This window comes from Mus caroli, chromosome 8 (assembly GCF_900094665.2).
Source record: "Mus caroli chromosome 8, CAROLI_EIJ_v1.1, whole genome shotgun sequence".
In the NCBI taxonomy this organism is placed as follows: Eukaryota; Metazoa; Chordata; class Mammalia; order Rodentia; family Muridae; genus Mus; species Mus caroli.
The window spans coordinates 79,658,107-79,676,327 of record NC_034577.1 but is presented as its reverse complement, the minus strand read 5'-3'; the positions used below and the strand labels follow the sequence as shown (position 1 = coordinate 79,676,327).

At 42.0% G+C, this 18,221-nt stretch overlaps 1 protein-coding gene across 2 annotated transcripts; it reads right to left on the bottom strand.

Moving 5' to 3' along the window:
- Positions 1–2,640: 2,640 nt before the first annotated feature.
- Positions 2,641–18,189, bottom strand: Cnep1r1 (CTD nuclear envelope phosphatase 1 regulatory subunit 1). 2 transcript variants are annotated; one of them, XM_021170304.1, is made up of 6 exons: positions 18,079–18,189; positions 17,096–17,167; positions 12,150–12,223; positions 7,981–8,090; positions 7,386–7,440; positions 2,641–4,049 (listed from the first exon to the last, which is right to left on the bottom strand). In XM_021170304.1, the coding sequence occupies exons 1-6, from the start codon at positions 18,101–18,103 to the stop codon at positions 4,008–4,010; spliced, it is 378 nt and encodes a 125-aa protein (XP_021025963.1). In that variant the 5' UTR covers positions 18,104–18,189; the 3' UTR covers positions 2,641–4,007. The 2 variants fall into 2 exon arrangements, with proteins under 2 accessions (XP_021025963.1, XP_021025962.1); XM_021170303.1 differs by lacking the exon at positions 2,641–4,049 and having other exon boundaries at positions 6,100–8,090; positions 18,079–18,179.
- Positions 18,190–18,221: the final 32 nt, after the last annotated feature.

Here is an 18,221-nt window from a genome sequence, read left to right as displayed (position 1 = left end):
GGCGGGAGCAGGGACTGCGCGTGCGTGTAATGTGATGTGGGCGGGGCCATCCCTGACAGTGGGTGGAGCCCTGGGTTTCCCTGGGAATGTTAACACACCCACCTCATTTCCATCCTACAAATGTAAGGCTTCTACAGAAATTCAACTATAGGAAAGGCAAGTTCAGCCGGCCAGATGGTGGTGGCTCTTGACTTTAATCCCAGTACTTTCTTTACCATTCTTAGGAGCCATTCCTCAGCCACCCATAGGTAATAGTTTTAGAAGAAGCCTAGTGACTTTCAGCCAGTCATTTCATTGTGCTAGGGATTGAGACAACATAAAAAAAGTTTCTCATAAAATATTTGTCTAATAATTTTTTTAAAAATGTGTGGAATATGTGTAGGCACACGTGCTGCCTCATTCGGGTGGAGAACAGAGGACTCCTCTGAGGAATTGGTTCTTTCCATCAACCTTTACAACAGTTCCAGGAATCAAACTTTGATTTTCAGGTTTGCATGGCAAATGCCTTTACTTGCCCAGTCATTTCATCCTTTTTTTTTTTTTTTCGAGACAGGGTTTCTCTGTGTAGCCGTGGCTGTCCTGGCACTCACTTTGTAGACCAGGCTGGCCTCGAACTCAGAAATCCGCCTGCCTCTGCCTCCCGAGTGCTGGGACTAAAGGCGTGCGCCACCACGCCCGGCCTTTTTTTTTTTTTTTTTTTTTTAAGGTTACTATTTTTTCAAACATCTGTTTGTAATATAGCCTTCCTAAAAGAGACTCTAAAGTATATTTTCTAAAAGTTTTTGGTGGAGTCCTGTAGTTGTAAAAGCCACTTGAGAGTTTGACATCATGGCATTCTGCTTCATGCTACCAGCACGTTCTCTATAAACCAGGGAGCCTCCTCCATCTTCCTGGAGCTCTACTTGGACTAGTGTTAGGCCTGGGCAGCAGGAGAGCTTAAGGCTAGTGTTCCTTGAACTGATCATTTGGTTATCAGCTGGGGCATATTCTCAGATCTACTTAAAATTCCTTTTGTTATAGGTAGGGATGTATTCTGGAAATGGGAGATATTTAAAAATGCCCCATTTATGGGGCCTGGTTTAGTGTCCTCATTCTCCTGCTGTCCCAGCAGACACATCACCATGGGCCCTTCATGTATTTTGTGTGGCAGTATCTCTGAATTGTCCCTAACTGTCATCAATGTGTGCAGGAATGAGCCTCAGCAAATGAGTGATTGCCTAGCAAGTGCCCTGTGTCCCAGTGCCAGAGTTTCCAAAGTGTGCAAACAGAAAATCTACCCCTATATGCTGTCCCTGCTAGCCTGGGAGCTCCGTGCAGGAAAGGTGCATTCGAGTCTGTATTAGCAGTGTGCAATAAGGCTCTAGAGCATCTGCTCCTTCAACCTGCTACTGCCCTGTCTCACACTGCTCTACACTGTGATTATGTAGTCATCTGAAAAACTAAGCCAGATTCACCAAGATCATATGAAAAAGGAGACGCTTCTCTATTCACAGACTTTAAAGTTTGTGAAACATCAAAGGAGTGAGAACCATTTTGATTGTTTCAAAAAAGAAACTTACTTCTGAAAGGGAAGTTGTGTTGTGTCTTCAGAACAGTCTGGGATTAGCCCGTTGCTCTCACTGTCACTTACCTCCCACTTTGCTGATTATGTAAATGCTGCCAGCTCTGAAAAGTTGCTCTCAAATGGTCTGCTGCCCAGTCCACTCCACACGATTCATTCACCCTTGAGCAAGTCTATCTGCTCGCTCAAGTCAAAGCGCTTACTTGCTATGCCTTAGGGACTGCTCGAGGAGCTAGAAATAATAGCTATAGCCTGGTCCTGGCACCGTGGGTTTATGGAGCATTGAAGCTCTAGGCTGCCGCTGACAAAGTCACTGTAGATGTGCACGTTTGATACTTATACTGACTGGAGGCAGAGGCAGGAGGATCTCTGTGAGTTCAAGGCCAGCCTGGTCTACAGACTGAGCTCTAGGACAGCCAGGGCTGCAGAGTGAGACCCAGTCATGAAAAAACAAAGCAAGCAAACAAACAAACCAAAAGGATAATTATCCTGAGGCTGGAGAGATGGCTCAGCACTGGCTACTCTTGCAGAGCACACAAGCCAAGTTTGCATGTATATCCAGTTATTTCTCTTCTAGGGGAGAAGAACCAGGTTCTAATCAGACACTCAAAGGAGTCCCAACCCTAAGGGCCTTAAATTTTTCTTTGGCTTTATACTCTTGGAGGAAATTCCCACTTCAAGTCTGTAAGAGCCATGTAACAAATGTAAAAAATGCTGTGTTTCTTGAGTAAAAGCCAATCACTATTAGACCATGAATAAGACATGAGGAATGCTAATAGTCTACAACTGCCACACCTGCAACTGTTTGGTCTACAAGGCAGAAGTACAATACAATAGGAGCTGGAGATAGCCTAGCGGGTAAGAAGCAGTAAAGGTACTGGCTGTTCTTGTAGAGGTTTGGGGTTCAATTCCTGGTTCCCACATGGTGGCTCACAACCATCTGTAACTCCAGTTCCAGGGGAGCTGATGTTCCTTTCCTACTTGCACAGGCCCTAGGCACACAATTGGTACAGATATACGTACATGGAGGAAGAACTCTCATACACATAAAGCTAAAGCTCAAGGAAAATATCTAATTTGGAATTAGCTTGTATCTGATACTTAGAATATGTTTATTTTTTTTTTATAGTTGCAGACACAATAAACCAAAGAAAATCTCTAACCACTAGTTATATATAAAGTATTTATTTTTATGCACATATTTACCTACAAAATTTACAGAAAATGAAACAATGCAAAACACATAGAATACCCTCTTAGAGAGTTCTTAGAAGCAGAGGGTTTTATTGCTGCAATTCAAAGAATGTGATTTTATACCCAGGAAAGTAGAGATGAATACATGTACGTTAAATGGCAGCTTTGTTAAACGATTTTGTCCTGTTATTCAAATTTAGTTTAATGTTGGATGAAATTTAACATATTGCTCATGAAATAATTTAACTTTCTCAAATCTTCTAATAAACAGGTAAAAGGCACCTCTAGTACTTTAAGCATTTACAGCAATTCTGACAGTTTCATTTTAAGGGCTACTGTAGTACACGTGGCTGTTGCGCATACACAGTATGCCATCAACACTCTCCAGCAGAGAGAGCTGCAGGCTCTGGTTTGTAGTGTGGTTCCGTGTTACTAGTGATGGACTGGGCCCATCAGCTACACCAGGACGGTACTAGTGTAACACGTCTACCACAGCATAAAATCCAGTCACCTGAAATAAGGACTGTCAAATTCCCAGATAATACATAATTTTTTAACTTGTACATTCAGAAGAGTTTGGGGTGTTTTTAAAATTTTTTTTAAAAAGTAATTTAGTGTTAAATGAAAACAATTTACTGAAAAGTATAATAGTTGCCAGAATCCAGTATCAGGCTTAACAAAAATTGTCAAAACATCTATAAATTTTTCAACATAATGGAGATGAGATTTGCTCAGTCTAAGTGGAATTTGATGTTGTTCCTGCAGTGCAATGGAAAGAGGCATTAAGAATGAAAGGCACACGTAATAGTCAGTTTAAGGAGCTGTGGAGATGTCAAGCAGATGGTTCCTCAAATACTGGTGCAGGAGAACAAGGTCCAAACATTTTCCTCTTGGTTAAACATTGGCATTGATTTGCTATTTACAGTAGTTTGCAAAAATACATTATAAAAAGTGAAGGAGGTTTGGTTTCTAAGTTTAACTTAGTAATACGCACATACTTCGTCCGCAGAGTTCTGTGCAGGGGCTGAAGTGCTGAAGTGACACTAATACTGAACACAGGTAATCAAAGGTACTGAGGCGCTGCGAGCTCAGCCAGCATCATCAACATCATCTGGGCCAATATTGCACACTTCTTGTCAGTTGCTGCTAAACTGTCACATGTCCAACTCCAAAAGGAATCCTCTATGGCATTTTGCTGTATCACTTACTTGAGAAAAGACTGGTTTAGGTTCTCTAGCAATAGTGCGGACTGTCATTGAACATGAGGTCTAGGTTTCAAAATTAGCTTTCCTGTCTGTAGAAAAGAAAAGGAAAAAGAAGTCAGTTCACAATTCTATTAAAATACCACCAGTTATTTTTGAACTTTTACAGGCATTTTAGGACCATGGTGTATCAGGAAAAGGCACTTATTGCCAAGGTTGATAACCTGAGTTCAGCCAAAACCAATTATGACAGAAGCAAAGAACTAACTACCCCAGACACCATAGCGTTCTCTTTCCCATGGGCACTACGTTGTGCATATGTGCGTGTAGACGCACACACACACACACACACACACACACACACCATCCATCCATCCATCCATCAATAAAAAGGTAAAACCACTTCTTTTAGAAGGGGTATTTGGTGGAGCCAGTGAGATGGCTCAGGCAGCAGGGATCCCACTCACAAGTCTGACAAGCTTAGCTCAATCCCAGGGCCCAAATGTGGAAGGAGACAGTGATTCCTATGAGTTGTGTCCTCTCATCTCCCTGCCTGTCAAGCACTGGGACTAACACTACATCACTCCACCCAGCATCATCCACACTTGTCCTGATGTCTGTTATGACTGTCAAATGCTTTATGGTAACACTGTCCGGTTAGGCTGCCACTAGCCTTATGTAGGTAAGTACTTGAAATGAAACTAGTTTAAATAAAGATGTTTTATAAAACACAGGAAATGCTGAGGAAAATGCCAAAAAAGGGGAGTGTGAGGGCATTAAAAAAATCATACTAACTAGAAACTGTGACTTTTATAGATTTGGTGTATTTTTGATGGAGACAGGGTTTCACTATATATATAGCCTTAGCTGACCTGGACTGGCCTTGAACTCACAGAGATCCACTTGGCTCTCTGCCTCCCAAGCGTCGTGATTTTTATATCTTATTAAACTAAATTTTATTTATAATACATAAAATTATTTTGACAAAATGCTTCTTTCCACATAAAGTTTTTCTTTCCTTAAGTTAAGAAGTAAACTCAAGGGCTGTGTGGCGGTGGCGGCACAGGGCTTTAATGCCAGCACTTGGGAGGCAGAGGTAGTCAGCTCTCCAGGTTCAAGGCCAGCATGTTCTACAGAGCACGTTTCAGGACCGTCGGAGCTACACAGAGAAACCCTGTTTGAGAAACGAACAAAAAAGTAAACTTAGAAACTGAAGACACTGCTCAGCAGTTAGAGCAAACATGACTGCTGGTTGAGATGGAGCATGACTTTTCACTTCCGAGGAAAAGGCAGGAGGATCTCTATGAGTTTGAGGCCACCCTGGTCTACAAATTGAGGACAGCCAAGGTTATTACACAGAGAAACCCTGTCTTGAAAAGCAAACAAACAAAACAACAACAACAGAGCCAACATGATAGTGCACAACTATCTATAACTCTAGTTCCAGGTACAAACAAGGCGAACAGACAAATATGCAGGCAAAAATACCTGTACACATAAAAATAAATCCTGGGATCTGGAGAGATGGCATAGTGGTTAAGAACACTGACTCTTGTTCTTCCAGAGGACCCAGGTTCAATTCCCAGCACCCACAGGGCAGCTCACAACTGTGTGTAACTCCACTTTCAGGGGACCCAACACCAATTAAATAATAATAATAAATCATCTTAAAAAAAAACAACCCAGGGATATGAATACTCAGGTACTGCTGGTGGTCAGAATATTCTAAGAAATACTTTTGGGTCTTTTTGGTTTTTTTTAGTTCCCTTTTTTTGAGACACAGTTTCTTTGTATGTAGCCCTGGCTGATCTGGAACTCACTCTGTAGACCAGACTGGCCTCAAACTAAGAGTCTGCTTGCCTCTGCCTCCCTAGTGCTGGGATTAAAGGCATGTGCCACCACCACCTAAGAAATGTTTTTGTAGAGTAGAGCAACAATACATAAAAACTAAGTTGTAACAGTGATAATAAAGTAGATAACATATAATTCAAACTATTCTCTTTAAGGGTTTATCTGAAAGAAGCTAGATTGGGGCAGAAGGATTTACACAGATGTGTTGGTAAACTATTGTTTGGGTGTCTACTGTGTGCCAGGGGCCATGTGAAGTGCTAAAAAATTTAGTAATAAACCACACAAAGCAGCTTCTACCACAGTGCAATTTAATTCCAGTGGGAAACAAACACACACACAGTATGAAGGATGGCAAAACAACTCTATGTTAGATAGGGGGTTAATTTACAACGCAAGCATTATGCAACTAGACATAGCAAAGATTTCAACTGAGATAATTTGGGTAGAGAAATGAGCCTGGGACTTTGCATGTGGTTAATGGCCAATAATTAGTGACTCTTAAATCCTAATGTTGGGTTAACATGTTCCTTTACTAAAAGCTAGTAAGAATACACAACAAAATGTAAAAACATGATTAATCAGGAAACTAAGGCACAAACGAGACATACAGGTTTGAGACCAGCTTCAATAACAGTGAATTCCAGGCCAGCCTAGGCTACAAACCAAAACCCTGCCTCAAAATTAAAAAAAAATAATAATAAAAATAAAAAAGATTCAACTGTCGATCCAACTACTTTGTCTGGCACCACTACCTGTAGTTGTCCTAAAAGGCTCAAGTGTTAAAGGCTTGGCTCCCAGCCAGTAGCATGTTAAAGTAACTGAGTAATGGGGACAACGTCATCAACGGAGCAAATCACTAGTGCATTCATAGCCACAGCAGCTGGGGCCTAGTCAGAGGATACAGGCCACCAAGGGGAGAGACTTTGAAAGATATTTTGTTTCAGGAACTTATAATGTAAAGCAAGCTTGTCTCTGTCTCCTGAGTGCTGGGGTCAAAGGTGTGTGCCAACAAGACAGACTAAAAGATTTCAGGTATAGTCTTGTTTTGTTCAGACAGGGCATTGCTATGGTTAAGACCCAGGCACGTCTTAACCCCTTTCCTGCTTTTCTCAGTCAGTATTTTTTATCTTCAGGCTAGCCCCATATTTGTATACTGCTAAAAAGAGCCTTCAACTTTGATCTTCCTGCTTCCACCTCTCAAGTGCTGGGATCAAAGGTGTCCACCATCATACCTGGTTTCCTGTGGTGCTGAAGAGCAAACCTAAGGCTTAACAGATGTTAAGCATTTTACCAGCTCAGGCTCTGCCTTCACTCTTGGCTCTTCTGCCTCAGTTCCTGAGTCCTGAGGTTACAGGTGTGGGCCACCATCCAGACCTAAAGGACCCAGAGGTCTGCTTTCATAAAACCAAACATGTCAGTACTCCCTCCCCATTTTTGTTTCTTTGAAAGAGTTTCGCTATGTAAATCAGGGTGGCCTTGAACTTGAAGCAATCCCCTTGCCTTCCAAAGGTAGAGAGTATAGATGTCAGCAATAATACCTGGCTACAGGTCTACTTATTCTACCGAAAACTACTTACGTCATCACAGGACATATTGTATTCTGCTAATACCGTTCGACATCGAGCAGCTATACTGAACCAACGTGGTCAAAGGAAAATTCACAATGCAAGTCAGGCGTCTGTTATGGTTTAGCCATGATATGTTGCTCCCAAAGGCTCAAGTGTTAAAGGGTTGGTCCCGAGCCATTGGCATATTGAAGTAACTGAATAACAGAGGGACAAATGTCATCAATGGTGTAAACCACGGCACATTCATAGCCAGGGGAGTGGGACTCAGTCAGAGGATACAGGCCACTGAGGGGTGACTTTGAAAAGCATAGTTTATTCCTGAACCCTTCACTGTCTCCTGCCACCATGGGATGAGTGGCTTTGTTTTATGCTACACTCCACGCCATGCTCTATGCCATGACGGGCCGCCTTACCACAGTCAAAACACAACTGGACCAGCCAATCATGGTCTGAAACCTCTAAAATCATGAGTCAAGACAAATCTCAGGTATTGAATCCGCAGGGATGGGATGTGATTAACACATAGCTTCTAACACCGCTTAGGAACCAGGGAAGGTTCTTCAGCTTAGTTATGATAAAAAACTCAACTCGTGGGAAAGGATACATTGATGGTGCGACTACTCTTTTGTGTATTCCAGCAAAGAACAAGCCTATTAGAGTTATACAGCTAATAGTGAAAAACGGATGGTTCCATAATGACGTGAAGAAGGACACCTGCAAGAGAAAAGTGTGAGATATAAACTCTTAGGGTACTATACGGACATTTGTAATGTTTTTATCATCTAAACCACAAGGACATGAAGACTTCCAACAACTCTAGATCTCTTTATTGTGGTGTAAAAACAAAACTCATACTGTATCTTTTTAGTATGGTAAGATAACAGCAATATATGTCATTCATGCCAAACTCTCTAAACCATTTCAAATTCATTCCTAAAGATGAGGTCTTCACACACACACATACACACAGACACAGAAGGGGGCGGTGGGGGAGAAAAACACAAGAAAAGGCCTGTCTGTCCTGGATTCACTTTTTTCTTTCTTTTTTATTTTTTTAAAAAAGATTTATTTATTTATTATATGTGTACACTGTAGCTGTCTTCAGACACACCAGAAGAGGGCGTCAGATCTCGTTATGGATAGTTGTGAGCCACCATGTGGTTGCTGGGATTTGAACTTGAGGCCTTTGGAAGAGCAGTCAGTGCTCTTAACTGCTGAGCCATCTCACCAGCCCCTGGACTCACTTCTGTAGAACAAGCTGGTTTTGAACTCAGTGATCACCTGTCTCTGTGGGATTAAAGGGGTAACACTGGCCTTCAGTCTCACTGAAGTGGGGAAACTGTATGTACCTGTAAAGAACTAGAACTCAAGAGAGAAAGAAAGGGTTTCATTTAGATCTGGGCATAATGAAATGGCTGCAGGAAAGTAGGAAACACACAACTCTAAGACTATGTAGAGAAGACAAGAGTCCACCAGGATCCATGCTTGGAACAAGAATGGCACCAACAGTAGAAGGCTAGGAAATAAAACCAACCAAGAAGGGAAAGATGAACATGTATAATGTCTAGAAAACTAAGCAAATGGACTGATAACTACACAGAAGAAACACTTAAGGGAAACACAGCACTTCCCCACGTGAGACACTTCATGGATTAAGAGAGACAGCTAAACACATACACATACTCAAAACAAAGAAAAGCACGAGACATATGTGATTCAATAAGGCCGGGTTAAAGAACAAGACTGAAAACACTAGGAAATGTTCCTGAGATGAGGTCATGCTGAAGACAAACTAACTCCCAGAGATCTTTCTTTGGTTTCTGTTTTGAGATAGGGTCTTTTTGCAATCTCTGTGGTTGCTTGCCACCAGGCCTGATAACCTGAGCTCAAGCCTCAGGACCCACATGTTGGAAGGAGAGCTAACATCTCTGAGCTGTCCCCTGACTCCACAAGAGTGCCAAACTCTCAGTATGCACCCCCTCTTCTTTCTCTAAATAGATAATTCAATTATTGTGTAATTTAAGGACATTTGAGGGTTTTTTCTGTTTTATTTTTATGGACAATTTCCTCCATATATCCCTAGATCTTCTGGAACTCACTCTGAACCAGGCTGACCTCAAGTTCACAGAGCCATCTGCCTCTGTCTCTGCCTCTGCATCCTGAGTGCTGGCATTAAAGGGTGAGCAACCAGGCCTGACTGAAAATCTGAGGTTTGAATTCAAGAGGAATGGCTATGTGTCTATACAATGTTAGCACATAGAGTACTTTGTATTTTATGTGTGCATATGTGTACAGTCAATGTGTGTGAACTCACTTGTGTGTGGAGGCCACAGGTTGACACAGGATTCTTCCTTCATTACCCTCCTCCTTATGTTTTAAGACAAGGTCTCTCACTGAACCCAAGTTCACTGATTTGGCTAAATGGCCAGCCAGCCAGCCCTGGGATCCCTCTGTTGTACCAACCCTGTTCTCCCCAGCACCAGGGTTACAGACACAGACTGTCACGCCTGGCTTTTCCATGATTGCTGGAGTTATAAACTCAGGTCCTCATGCTTACACAGCAGGCACTCTGCCCACTGAGCCACCTCTTCAAGCCCAATATTTAATATTCTCAAGTTGTTTGGTTGCTTGGTTTGTTTGGTTTTTTTCCTGTTGTTATTTAGCAACAATGCCTTATCATGTAGCCCAAGCTGGCCTCTGTGTCTTAAACTTCCTGGTTCAGTCTGCCATGATGCCAAGATTACAGGACCACACCACCACACCTGGCTATATGTTTTATTTTAATTAGGCCAGTTGTTCTAGCTTCCTTCCCTCCATGGCAACAATCAATGACATCAAAAACAGCAGTTCCCTCCTTCTTTCAGGAGTCTGCAATATCCTCTCTTTCCCTGGCTTTTGTATTCACACCTCTTGCTTCAGACACAATTGCTGGTTAGAACTCTCATCAGGTTTGGGGTTATTAAATACTGAAATAAAAAGAGCCAACCCTAAGGCTAACTAGCTATCTTCTCACCTAATTTTAAAAATTACATTAACTACATAGTTTTGGGCCTATTTCCGATTACATTTAATTCTTCATTTTATTAAGATCTCAACTAGCTGAAATCAGCTTATATTTTTCTCAATTAGAAGTAGACTCATTTCCCAAGACAGAACTTTTCAATCTTCTTGCCAGCCTCCTTCCACCCTTCCCCACAGATGAGTACCAAGTACAGCCTTCAGATCAGAGTTCTACAAATGAACTCATGAGAGAATTATCTGTCTGCAACAAAGCCCCTTCCATTAACATAAAACTCCAACATCAGCCTCCCCTGCTCCCCGCCCTATCTCTTCAGTGGACAGTCAGGGAGGCTACATGCTAAGCAGTGCCCCTGGCTGTCGGAACTGCCACCTGGACAGATTACAAAAGCCTTCTTAGGGTCCCCTCTGGATAACATAAAGAGACAACACAGAACAACGGATGTAGTCTAGAGGGCTTATTTTTAAGATTTCTGAAAATTATGAGACTGATCTAAACAGCTGAAGAAAGGTAATCACTGAAAAACCTGAGAGTAGCTGTGTGTGATGCCTGTGCCTCCAATCCTAGCATTTGGGAGGTGAAGGCAAGAGCAGGTGCATCTCTGTGAGTTTGAGGCTAGTTTGGTCTACACAGCAAGTTCTAGGACAGCTAGGACTACACAGCGAGACCCTGTCTCAAAGAAAGAAAAGAAATGGAAAGAAATGAAAAGAAAGGAAGAAAAAAGGAAACCCCCCCCACACACAAACAAACAAAATACAAAAAAAGAAAAGAAAAACCCAAGACTGCAGGTTTTCTAATAAAAAAAGACTGAGCTTCAAATTAAGGCACTAGGAGAAAGAGATAGAAACTTCAGAAACATTTTATCAGCTTTCATCAAATAATCCTTCAAGAGCTAACATTATGAAACTCGATATTGCATTTGGTATAGTGAAGCTCCTACACAGTGCCCAGTGGGAGACCCCTCGGTGTTTCCTATATTAAACTCCAGGCAAGAAACTCGGAAGGACTAAAGCAGAAAACGAAAAGCTTTACTAACTCAAGGGGTTAGCCCGTGTTCTCTTCAATGACAATGAAAACACACAGAATTAACTGTGACTCTGTGGATCAGGTCACTTAGAGATCAATTTATAACTCAATTCTGTCAACTTCAATGAGCTACATAGCCTAGAAATCAGTGACTTGGTTTCTTTCCTGATTTTGGTCACTTGGTTTAATGTTTATCAGTTTTTATCAGTTATATTTGTCTTTTTAAAAAGCTGGTATTAGGGGCTGGAGAGATGGCTCAGTGGTTAAGAACACTGACTGCTCTTCTGAAGGTCCTGAGTTCAAATCCTAGCAACCACATGGTGGCTCACAACCATCTGTAATGAGATCTGACTCCCTCTCTGGTGTGTCTGAAGACAGCTACAGTGTACTTAGATGTAATAAAAAAAAAAAAAAAAAGCTGGTATTAATGACAGGAGATGAACAGAACCAAAGGAAAAGAATGTTCATGTGGAAATAGAAAAATTAAAAACATGAGTTAAGAAATATCAAATGAAGTAAATTTTCTTAGATCCTTTCTCTTATGAAGATAAGTAACTCACAACAGCCAACTAGAACTTCCCTTAAGCAAATGATTACAGGGCATGTTATTAATATAAGGATTAACATTATTAGTAGCAGGTAAAGGTAGCTCGGCATATCTCATAATTAACATCATTACATCCAGTATCTTATTTAATCTGCTAAAGACTTTAAAACAAAATTTCTACCTTTTGTGTCTCAGGATCTATTAGCCAGTTCCAGGCACCAGTAGCTGTACAGACAGACACCACTATAAGAAGCACTGGTGAGAGATAAACACAAAATTAGTAAGCAGACGCACCCTCCAACCCTTCAGTCTTGATACCACTTCCAGCAGTGCTGAAGAGACACAGCCAATGCCACAACATTTGATCGAAGCGGATCAAGAGTCAGACTTGCCATTTAAGGGACTCTCTTTAACATTCTGAACCCTGGGAACTGAAGGACAACAGCAACTTCCTGCTTCTTGTTTAGAATTCATGAGAATGAAGAGTAATACAATTAAAACCAAGAAGCTAGATGGAAATATTTTAACATAAGACCCCGTGTCCAATGTGAGAATTCCACTGTGGTTTTGGGTTGATTTTGCAGATCTTGTACACTCACATTGGAAAAGAAAACCCCTATTTTCTAATGTAAACACACAAACAAGGGCTCCTTTCTTAACCACACAGCAGCCGGGGGTTCTAACTGAGGGGCTGTGCCATGCAGACTACTGCTGCCAGTTAAACAAAGGTCAGTGCTGATGAGGTGGAGTCACTGTGGAGCACACCAATCAGTTCTCATTTTTCATAGGGACTGAAAGAAAAGGACGTAAGGGCTGGTAGACCCCAGAAAAGGTTTAGTTTTTCCCACCAAGCTTTTTTACGTGTGTGTGTGTCCACGTGTGTGTGCCATGGTGCACATGTGAAGATGAGAGGTGCCTGTGGGAGCTGGTTCTCTCCCTATACCAGATGGCTCCTGGAGACTGAACTCATGTAATCAGACAACACCTTTACCTGCTGAGCCATCTTGCCAGCCTGCCCCACCTTCATCTAAATAGATTACGAATAAATTGAAGAAAAAGAATGAAAGGACGTCAGGATTTAGCTAATGCTTTGGAGCTAAAGACAGTTCTTTTATTTCAGTCACGCTTCATAGATTTACACATGGGAAAATCATTTTCAGAGAACAGAAACATAGTTAAATCCTAATCACCTGGAATTTCTAGAGATAGGGGTAATAAAAGAAATCGTTTTAGGTATTTAGTTATAGAATCAAAATTATCTTCTCAACTAAGAACAAATTAAACTCAATCTCTTATTCTGTATTTCCAGAAATAAATATATTATGTTACGTAGGTACTTTTACATAAAATGACATAAAACCAAAACCAAGTTAGAAATGATCTAATACATGCTTTTATTTCGTTGGTACTCGAGCCAGGCTGATGGCACCTGCGTGGAGCACATGGAAAGTAAAGTGTGTTCATCATATGATGTCTGAAAAGACAGGGCAGCACATTTTAAAAGGCTTTCTAGCAAGGGTTTGGGAGCAACTTCTTTGTAAACAAGAACAGCAACATCACTACTTATGAATCTAACAAATCAAACCATAGAAGGTGGCTACAGCTTCACAAAGGACACTAATAAAAATCATTTAAAAGTCAAGACCACTGGGCAGTGGTGGTGCACATCTCGGGAGGTAGAGACAGGCAGATTTCTGAATTCGAGGCCAGCCTGGTCTACAGAGTGAGTTCCAGGACAGCCAGGGTTACACAGAGAAACCCTGTCTCGGAAAAAAAAAAAAAAAAAAAGGTCAGGACTCCCAACTTCAGTAGGGCTCTTTCAGTCCTGCAGCCTGAGCCACACCTTGAATTAATGCATGTCTTCACAGGGCTGGACAGCTCAATAGTTAGAGCATGTGCTGCCGAGGACCCGGGTTCAGTCCTGAGTACACGGTGGCTCACAGCTGTCCTGACTCCAGCTCTAGGAGGTCCAGCACCCTCTTTGTGCCCTCTTTGGGTACTGGGCATGCACATGGTGGTACAGACATACATGCAGGCAAAATCATCATACAGATTACGATAAAAATAAAAATTAAATCTGTCAAAAAGATCGGCCTGGAGACTTGCTCAGTGGTTAAGAACACTTGTTATAAAGGACCTGGGTTTGATTCCCAGCACCCACATGGAGGCCCACCATCTCCTCAGACACCAGTTGCACATGTGGTGCACAGATGTACATGTAAGCAAAACGCTCATGCACATAAAATAATAAACATCTAAAAGGCTAACAAAAAACCCCAAAACACACAAAAATATCAGACCTTTGTGTTGTCCTGTGGCTCCCAAGAGAGCATGTTTAACAGATGTAAGACCATGGATCTTAGTCCCAGCACTGACTGCACTCAGAGGCAGGAATGAAATCTCAGTAGTCCATTTCCTAAGACCAGCCCAAAGCTGAATGCTGTAACACATCTGTGGTCCCAACAACTGGAGAAGCAGAGGCAGGAGGATCACTTGAACCTAGACCTAGCCTGAATAAGGCAGTGAAATCCCACATCCAAAAAGATAGCGAGGGGAAGGAAGGAGGAGGGGAAGAGACAACTTGGTCTCAGTGCAGATGAGAGGAGCTGTACTGCTTACATTTCCCACTATGCCCCTTCCTTGGGGCAGTAACTACAAATCATTCAAATCAGACTTTCTTTCCCACCTTCATAATCCTTAGGAATAGGCAGTGTAAGGGGAAATTCTTTTCTGGGTCAGGCTTCAAAGCACGCCACCACGCTGTATTAAAGTTCAACTAAGGAGGTCACTGAGATGGCTCAGCTGGGACCGACACCTGCCAACAAGCCTGATGACGTGCATTTGATCCCCAGAACCCACAGGGAGATGAAGAGAACTGGGTCCTGCAAACTGTCCTCTGACTTCAACATGTGCTGTGGCATGTGAGTAAACTTGTATGCATGCACATATGTGCACAATAAGATCATAAAATTGTTTTAAAAATCAACTATGGAAAGTGTCATAACCTTTGTTTTTAAAATATCTATGTAATTTTACATAGATATATATCTATATGTATCTGATTGTATGTATGTACGCTATATGTATGCAGAGCCTGCAGAGGTCAGAAGATTGTGAGCCTCCATATGGGTACTGAGAACCAAAGTCAGGTCTGCAAGAACAGTATTAAGCACTCTTACTACCTATCTCTCCAGCCCTATTCAGAACCTTTATACATATAATTGAATGCTCTTTTTTTTTTTAAAAGCAAAAGCTCTGTGCCTGCTACGCAAATGCTCTACCAAGGAGTCATCCTAAGCCAAAATATTTTTTTCAAAAAAGATTTATTTTTTTTAAAGACTTATTTATTTATATGTATGGGTACACTGTTGCTGTCTTCAGACACACCAGAAGAGGGCATCAGATCCCATTACAGATGGTTGTGAGCCACCATGTAGTTGCTGGGAATTGAACTCAGGACCTCTGGAAGAGCAGTCAGTATTCTTAACCACTGAACCATCTCTCCAGCCCCCAAAAAGATTTATTATTTTAAATTATGTATATTTGTATGTGTGTGTTCATAGGGGTGTGTGTACATGTCTGCAGAATCTAAAAGATGGTGTCAGATAGCCTGGAGCTGGAATTACAGGTGGCTGATGTAAATGCTGGGACCTGAACACTGTCCTCTATAAGATCAGTATGCACTTTGAACCACCAAGCCACCACTTCAGCTCCAAAATATGATTTTTCTTGACAAAATTGTATTTCGATAGCTTGTAGGCAAATTGTGTGTTGCTTAGGGAGTTTCTTATGTGTGTGTGTACATGTTCATGTATGAATTTATACTGTGCATGTGTGCACACAGCCAAAAGTCAATGTATAACTTAATTTATGAAACAGAATAGCTCACTGAATCTAGAGTTCACACAGTACTATAATTTTTATCATGTTTTTAATGGAAGTTACAACTTTTTTTTTTTTTTNTTCCGAGACAGGGTTTCTCTGTATAGCCTTGGCTGTCCTGGAACTCACTCTGTAGACCAGGCTGGCCTCAAACTCAGAAATCCACCTGCCAGATGAAAGTTACAACTTTTAATTAAAAATATGTCTCTTAAGGCTGGAGAAATGGCTCAACCGGCTGCTCTTCTAGAAGTCCCACGTTCAATTCCCAGCACCCACATGACAACTTACAACCCTCTATAACTCCAGTCCTAGAGAATCTTTTGGGGGCTGCACATACATAGTACACAAACATATGTGCAGGCAAAACACCCATACACATAAAATAAAATAGGAATATTATTGGAGGTGGGGCTGGAGAGATAGTTCCAAAGTTAAGAGCACTTGTTCTTGCAGAGAACCTGGGTTCAGTCCCCAGCACCCACATGATAGCTTACAATCACTAGCAACTCCTGTTGCAGGATATAAGGTACCCTCTCTTCTGGACTCTGCAGGCAACAGGCATGCACTTAAAATTAGAAAATATATATTTTCTTAAAAAAAAAAAAAAAAACAATTCAACCATATAAAATAGTCTCTCCCTTTAGGGTAGCCAGTTATAATTTCCTTTTTCTTTAAAAAATTATTTAGAGAGTGTGTGTGTGTGTGTGTGTGTGTGTGTGTAGCTGCATGGTATGTATAGGCATGCATGTCATAGCACAGCACAAATGTGAAGGTCAGAAGAGAAATTTGTGGAGTCTGCCCTTTTAAATGGCTTCTGAAGATGCAACTGAGGTATATAGGCTTGAATGGCATACACCAGAGCTAACCTGCCAGCTCATAATTTTCTTAAGGACTTCTGTGTAATACGTTGTCAACAGCACTAAGTAATACATTTAAAAGTTGTCTAGCCGAGCGAGGTGGCTCACGCCTTTAATCCCAGCACTTTGGGAGGCAGAGGCAGGTGGATTTATGAGTTCGAGGCCAGCTTGGGCTACAGAGTGAGTTCCAGGACAGCCAGGGCTACAGAGAAACCCTGTCTGGAAAAACCAAAAAAAAAAAAAAAAGTTGTCTAAACTCAGAAATCTTATAGCTTAGCAAAACAAGGATTTACCAGTCAAAAGTTTTAAAGAAAGGGAGTCGTTCCTACTTAGGAATAAAGCTATCAACCACACTTTATTTTCCCTTAGAAAGCATTCAGCAACTTACTTCTCCAACGTCCAGTGGCAGGTTGCAAGCAATGAATATATTCAGTAAGTCTTCTTTCGAATGCCTTGAGATCTAGGTAAAGAGAATTCAGTTCTCTATCTGCTCTTTCTAGTCTGAACTTGATAAAATGAAATTTTAGATCGACAAACTCCAACAGGTCTTGCACATCAAATTACTTGTGTCACGCACCATTTGCTTATATAATAACAATTTTAAGTACACGACAAAAACATTTTTCGTTCATCTCAATTTCTGGAAACCGGTTGGTCTACTTTTAGAAGCTAGAAAACTGGTATGCTGGAAGACCAGCAGCAACTTCAGCCAAGAGTCAAAAGCTAAAACTGGGGGGTGCGATGGAGGGTGTTTACAAATAAATGGACCAAACTCCAGCTTAATTCTAATTCTGTGGAACCAAGAACTTCCTGTTGAAACATCAAAATCCATGAGGTCTAATTGACAGCAATTATCCGATTCGGGCCCTAGCTCTTATCATTAATTGATGGCTATGTAGTATGGGCTTACTAGACTTCCGTACACAGATAACGGGCTGTACAAAGATACTCCTATCCTCCTCCGAATAGGTCGACGGTGATCGTCCGGCCAGCAGCAGCGCCTACGCCTTGTGCTGTGACAGAGCGTACCTCTGAATGAAGTAGGGTGTTATTCCCACAGAGGTGTTTTTTAAAAAATCAAAACAAAACAAAACTCATTTGAAAGGCCAAGAGTACGTCTAAATTCCGGCAATTACAGAAGCCAAGGAAGAAATTAGAGTTACGGTTCGTTATATTGTCAAACAGAAAATGAATTCGCACTCTATAACTCGCAAGGGCTCGTCACTGAGACGGGGGCCCCCGAGCCCCTGCGAGGGGGAAAGGCGGCACCCCCCGGCGGCTGTGCGCCCCGTGCCCCCGAGCCGCGGCCCCGCCACGCCGCCCTCGCGACCTCCTCAGCCTCCGGACAGGACCCGGCGGAAGACACTCTACCTTCCGCCTGTTCCAGCGAGTTCATGTCGGGCGGCAGCTCTGGTCACCGCCACGGCCCGGTCCTCATCGCAGCCCGCCCTCCCCGCCCCGCCGACAGCGCCAACTCCCACCTCTAACCGCTCCCTTCAGCCCCTCCCTTTGGC

Coding starts and splice junctions, on each gene's coding strand:
- Cnep1r1 (XM_021170303.1), bottom strand. CDS start 18,103: ATGAACTCGCTGGAACAGGCGGAAG. Junction 12,224..17,095: donor TGCCACTGGACGTTGGAGAA/GTAAGTTGCTGA, acceptor ATCTCTCACCAG/TGCTTCTTATAGTGGTGTCT. Junction 8,091..12,149: donor TAGATCCTGAGACACAAAAG/GTAGAAATTTTG, acceptor TTTCTCTTGCAG/GTGTCCTTCTTCACGTCATT.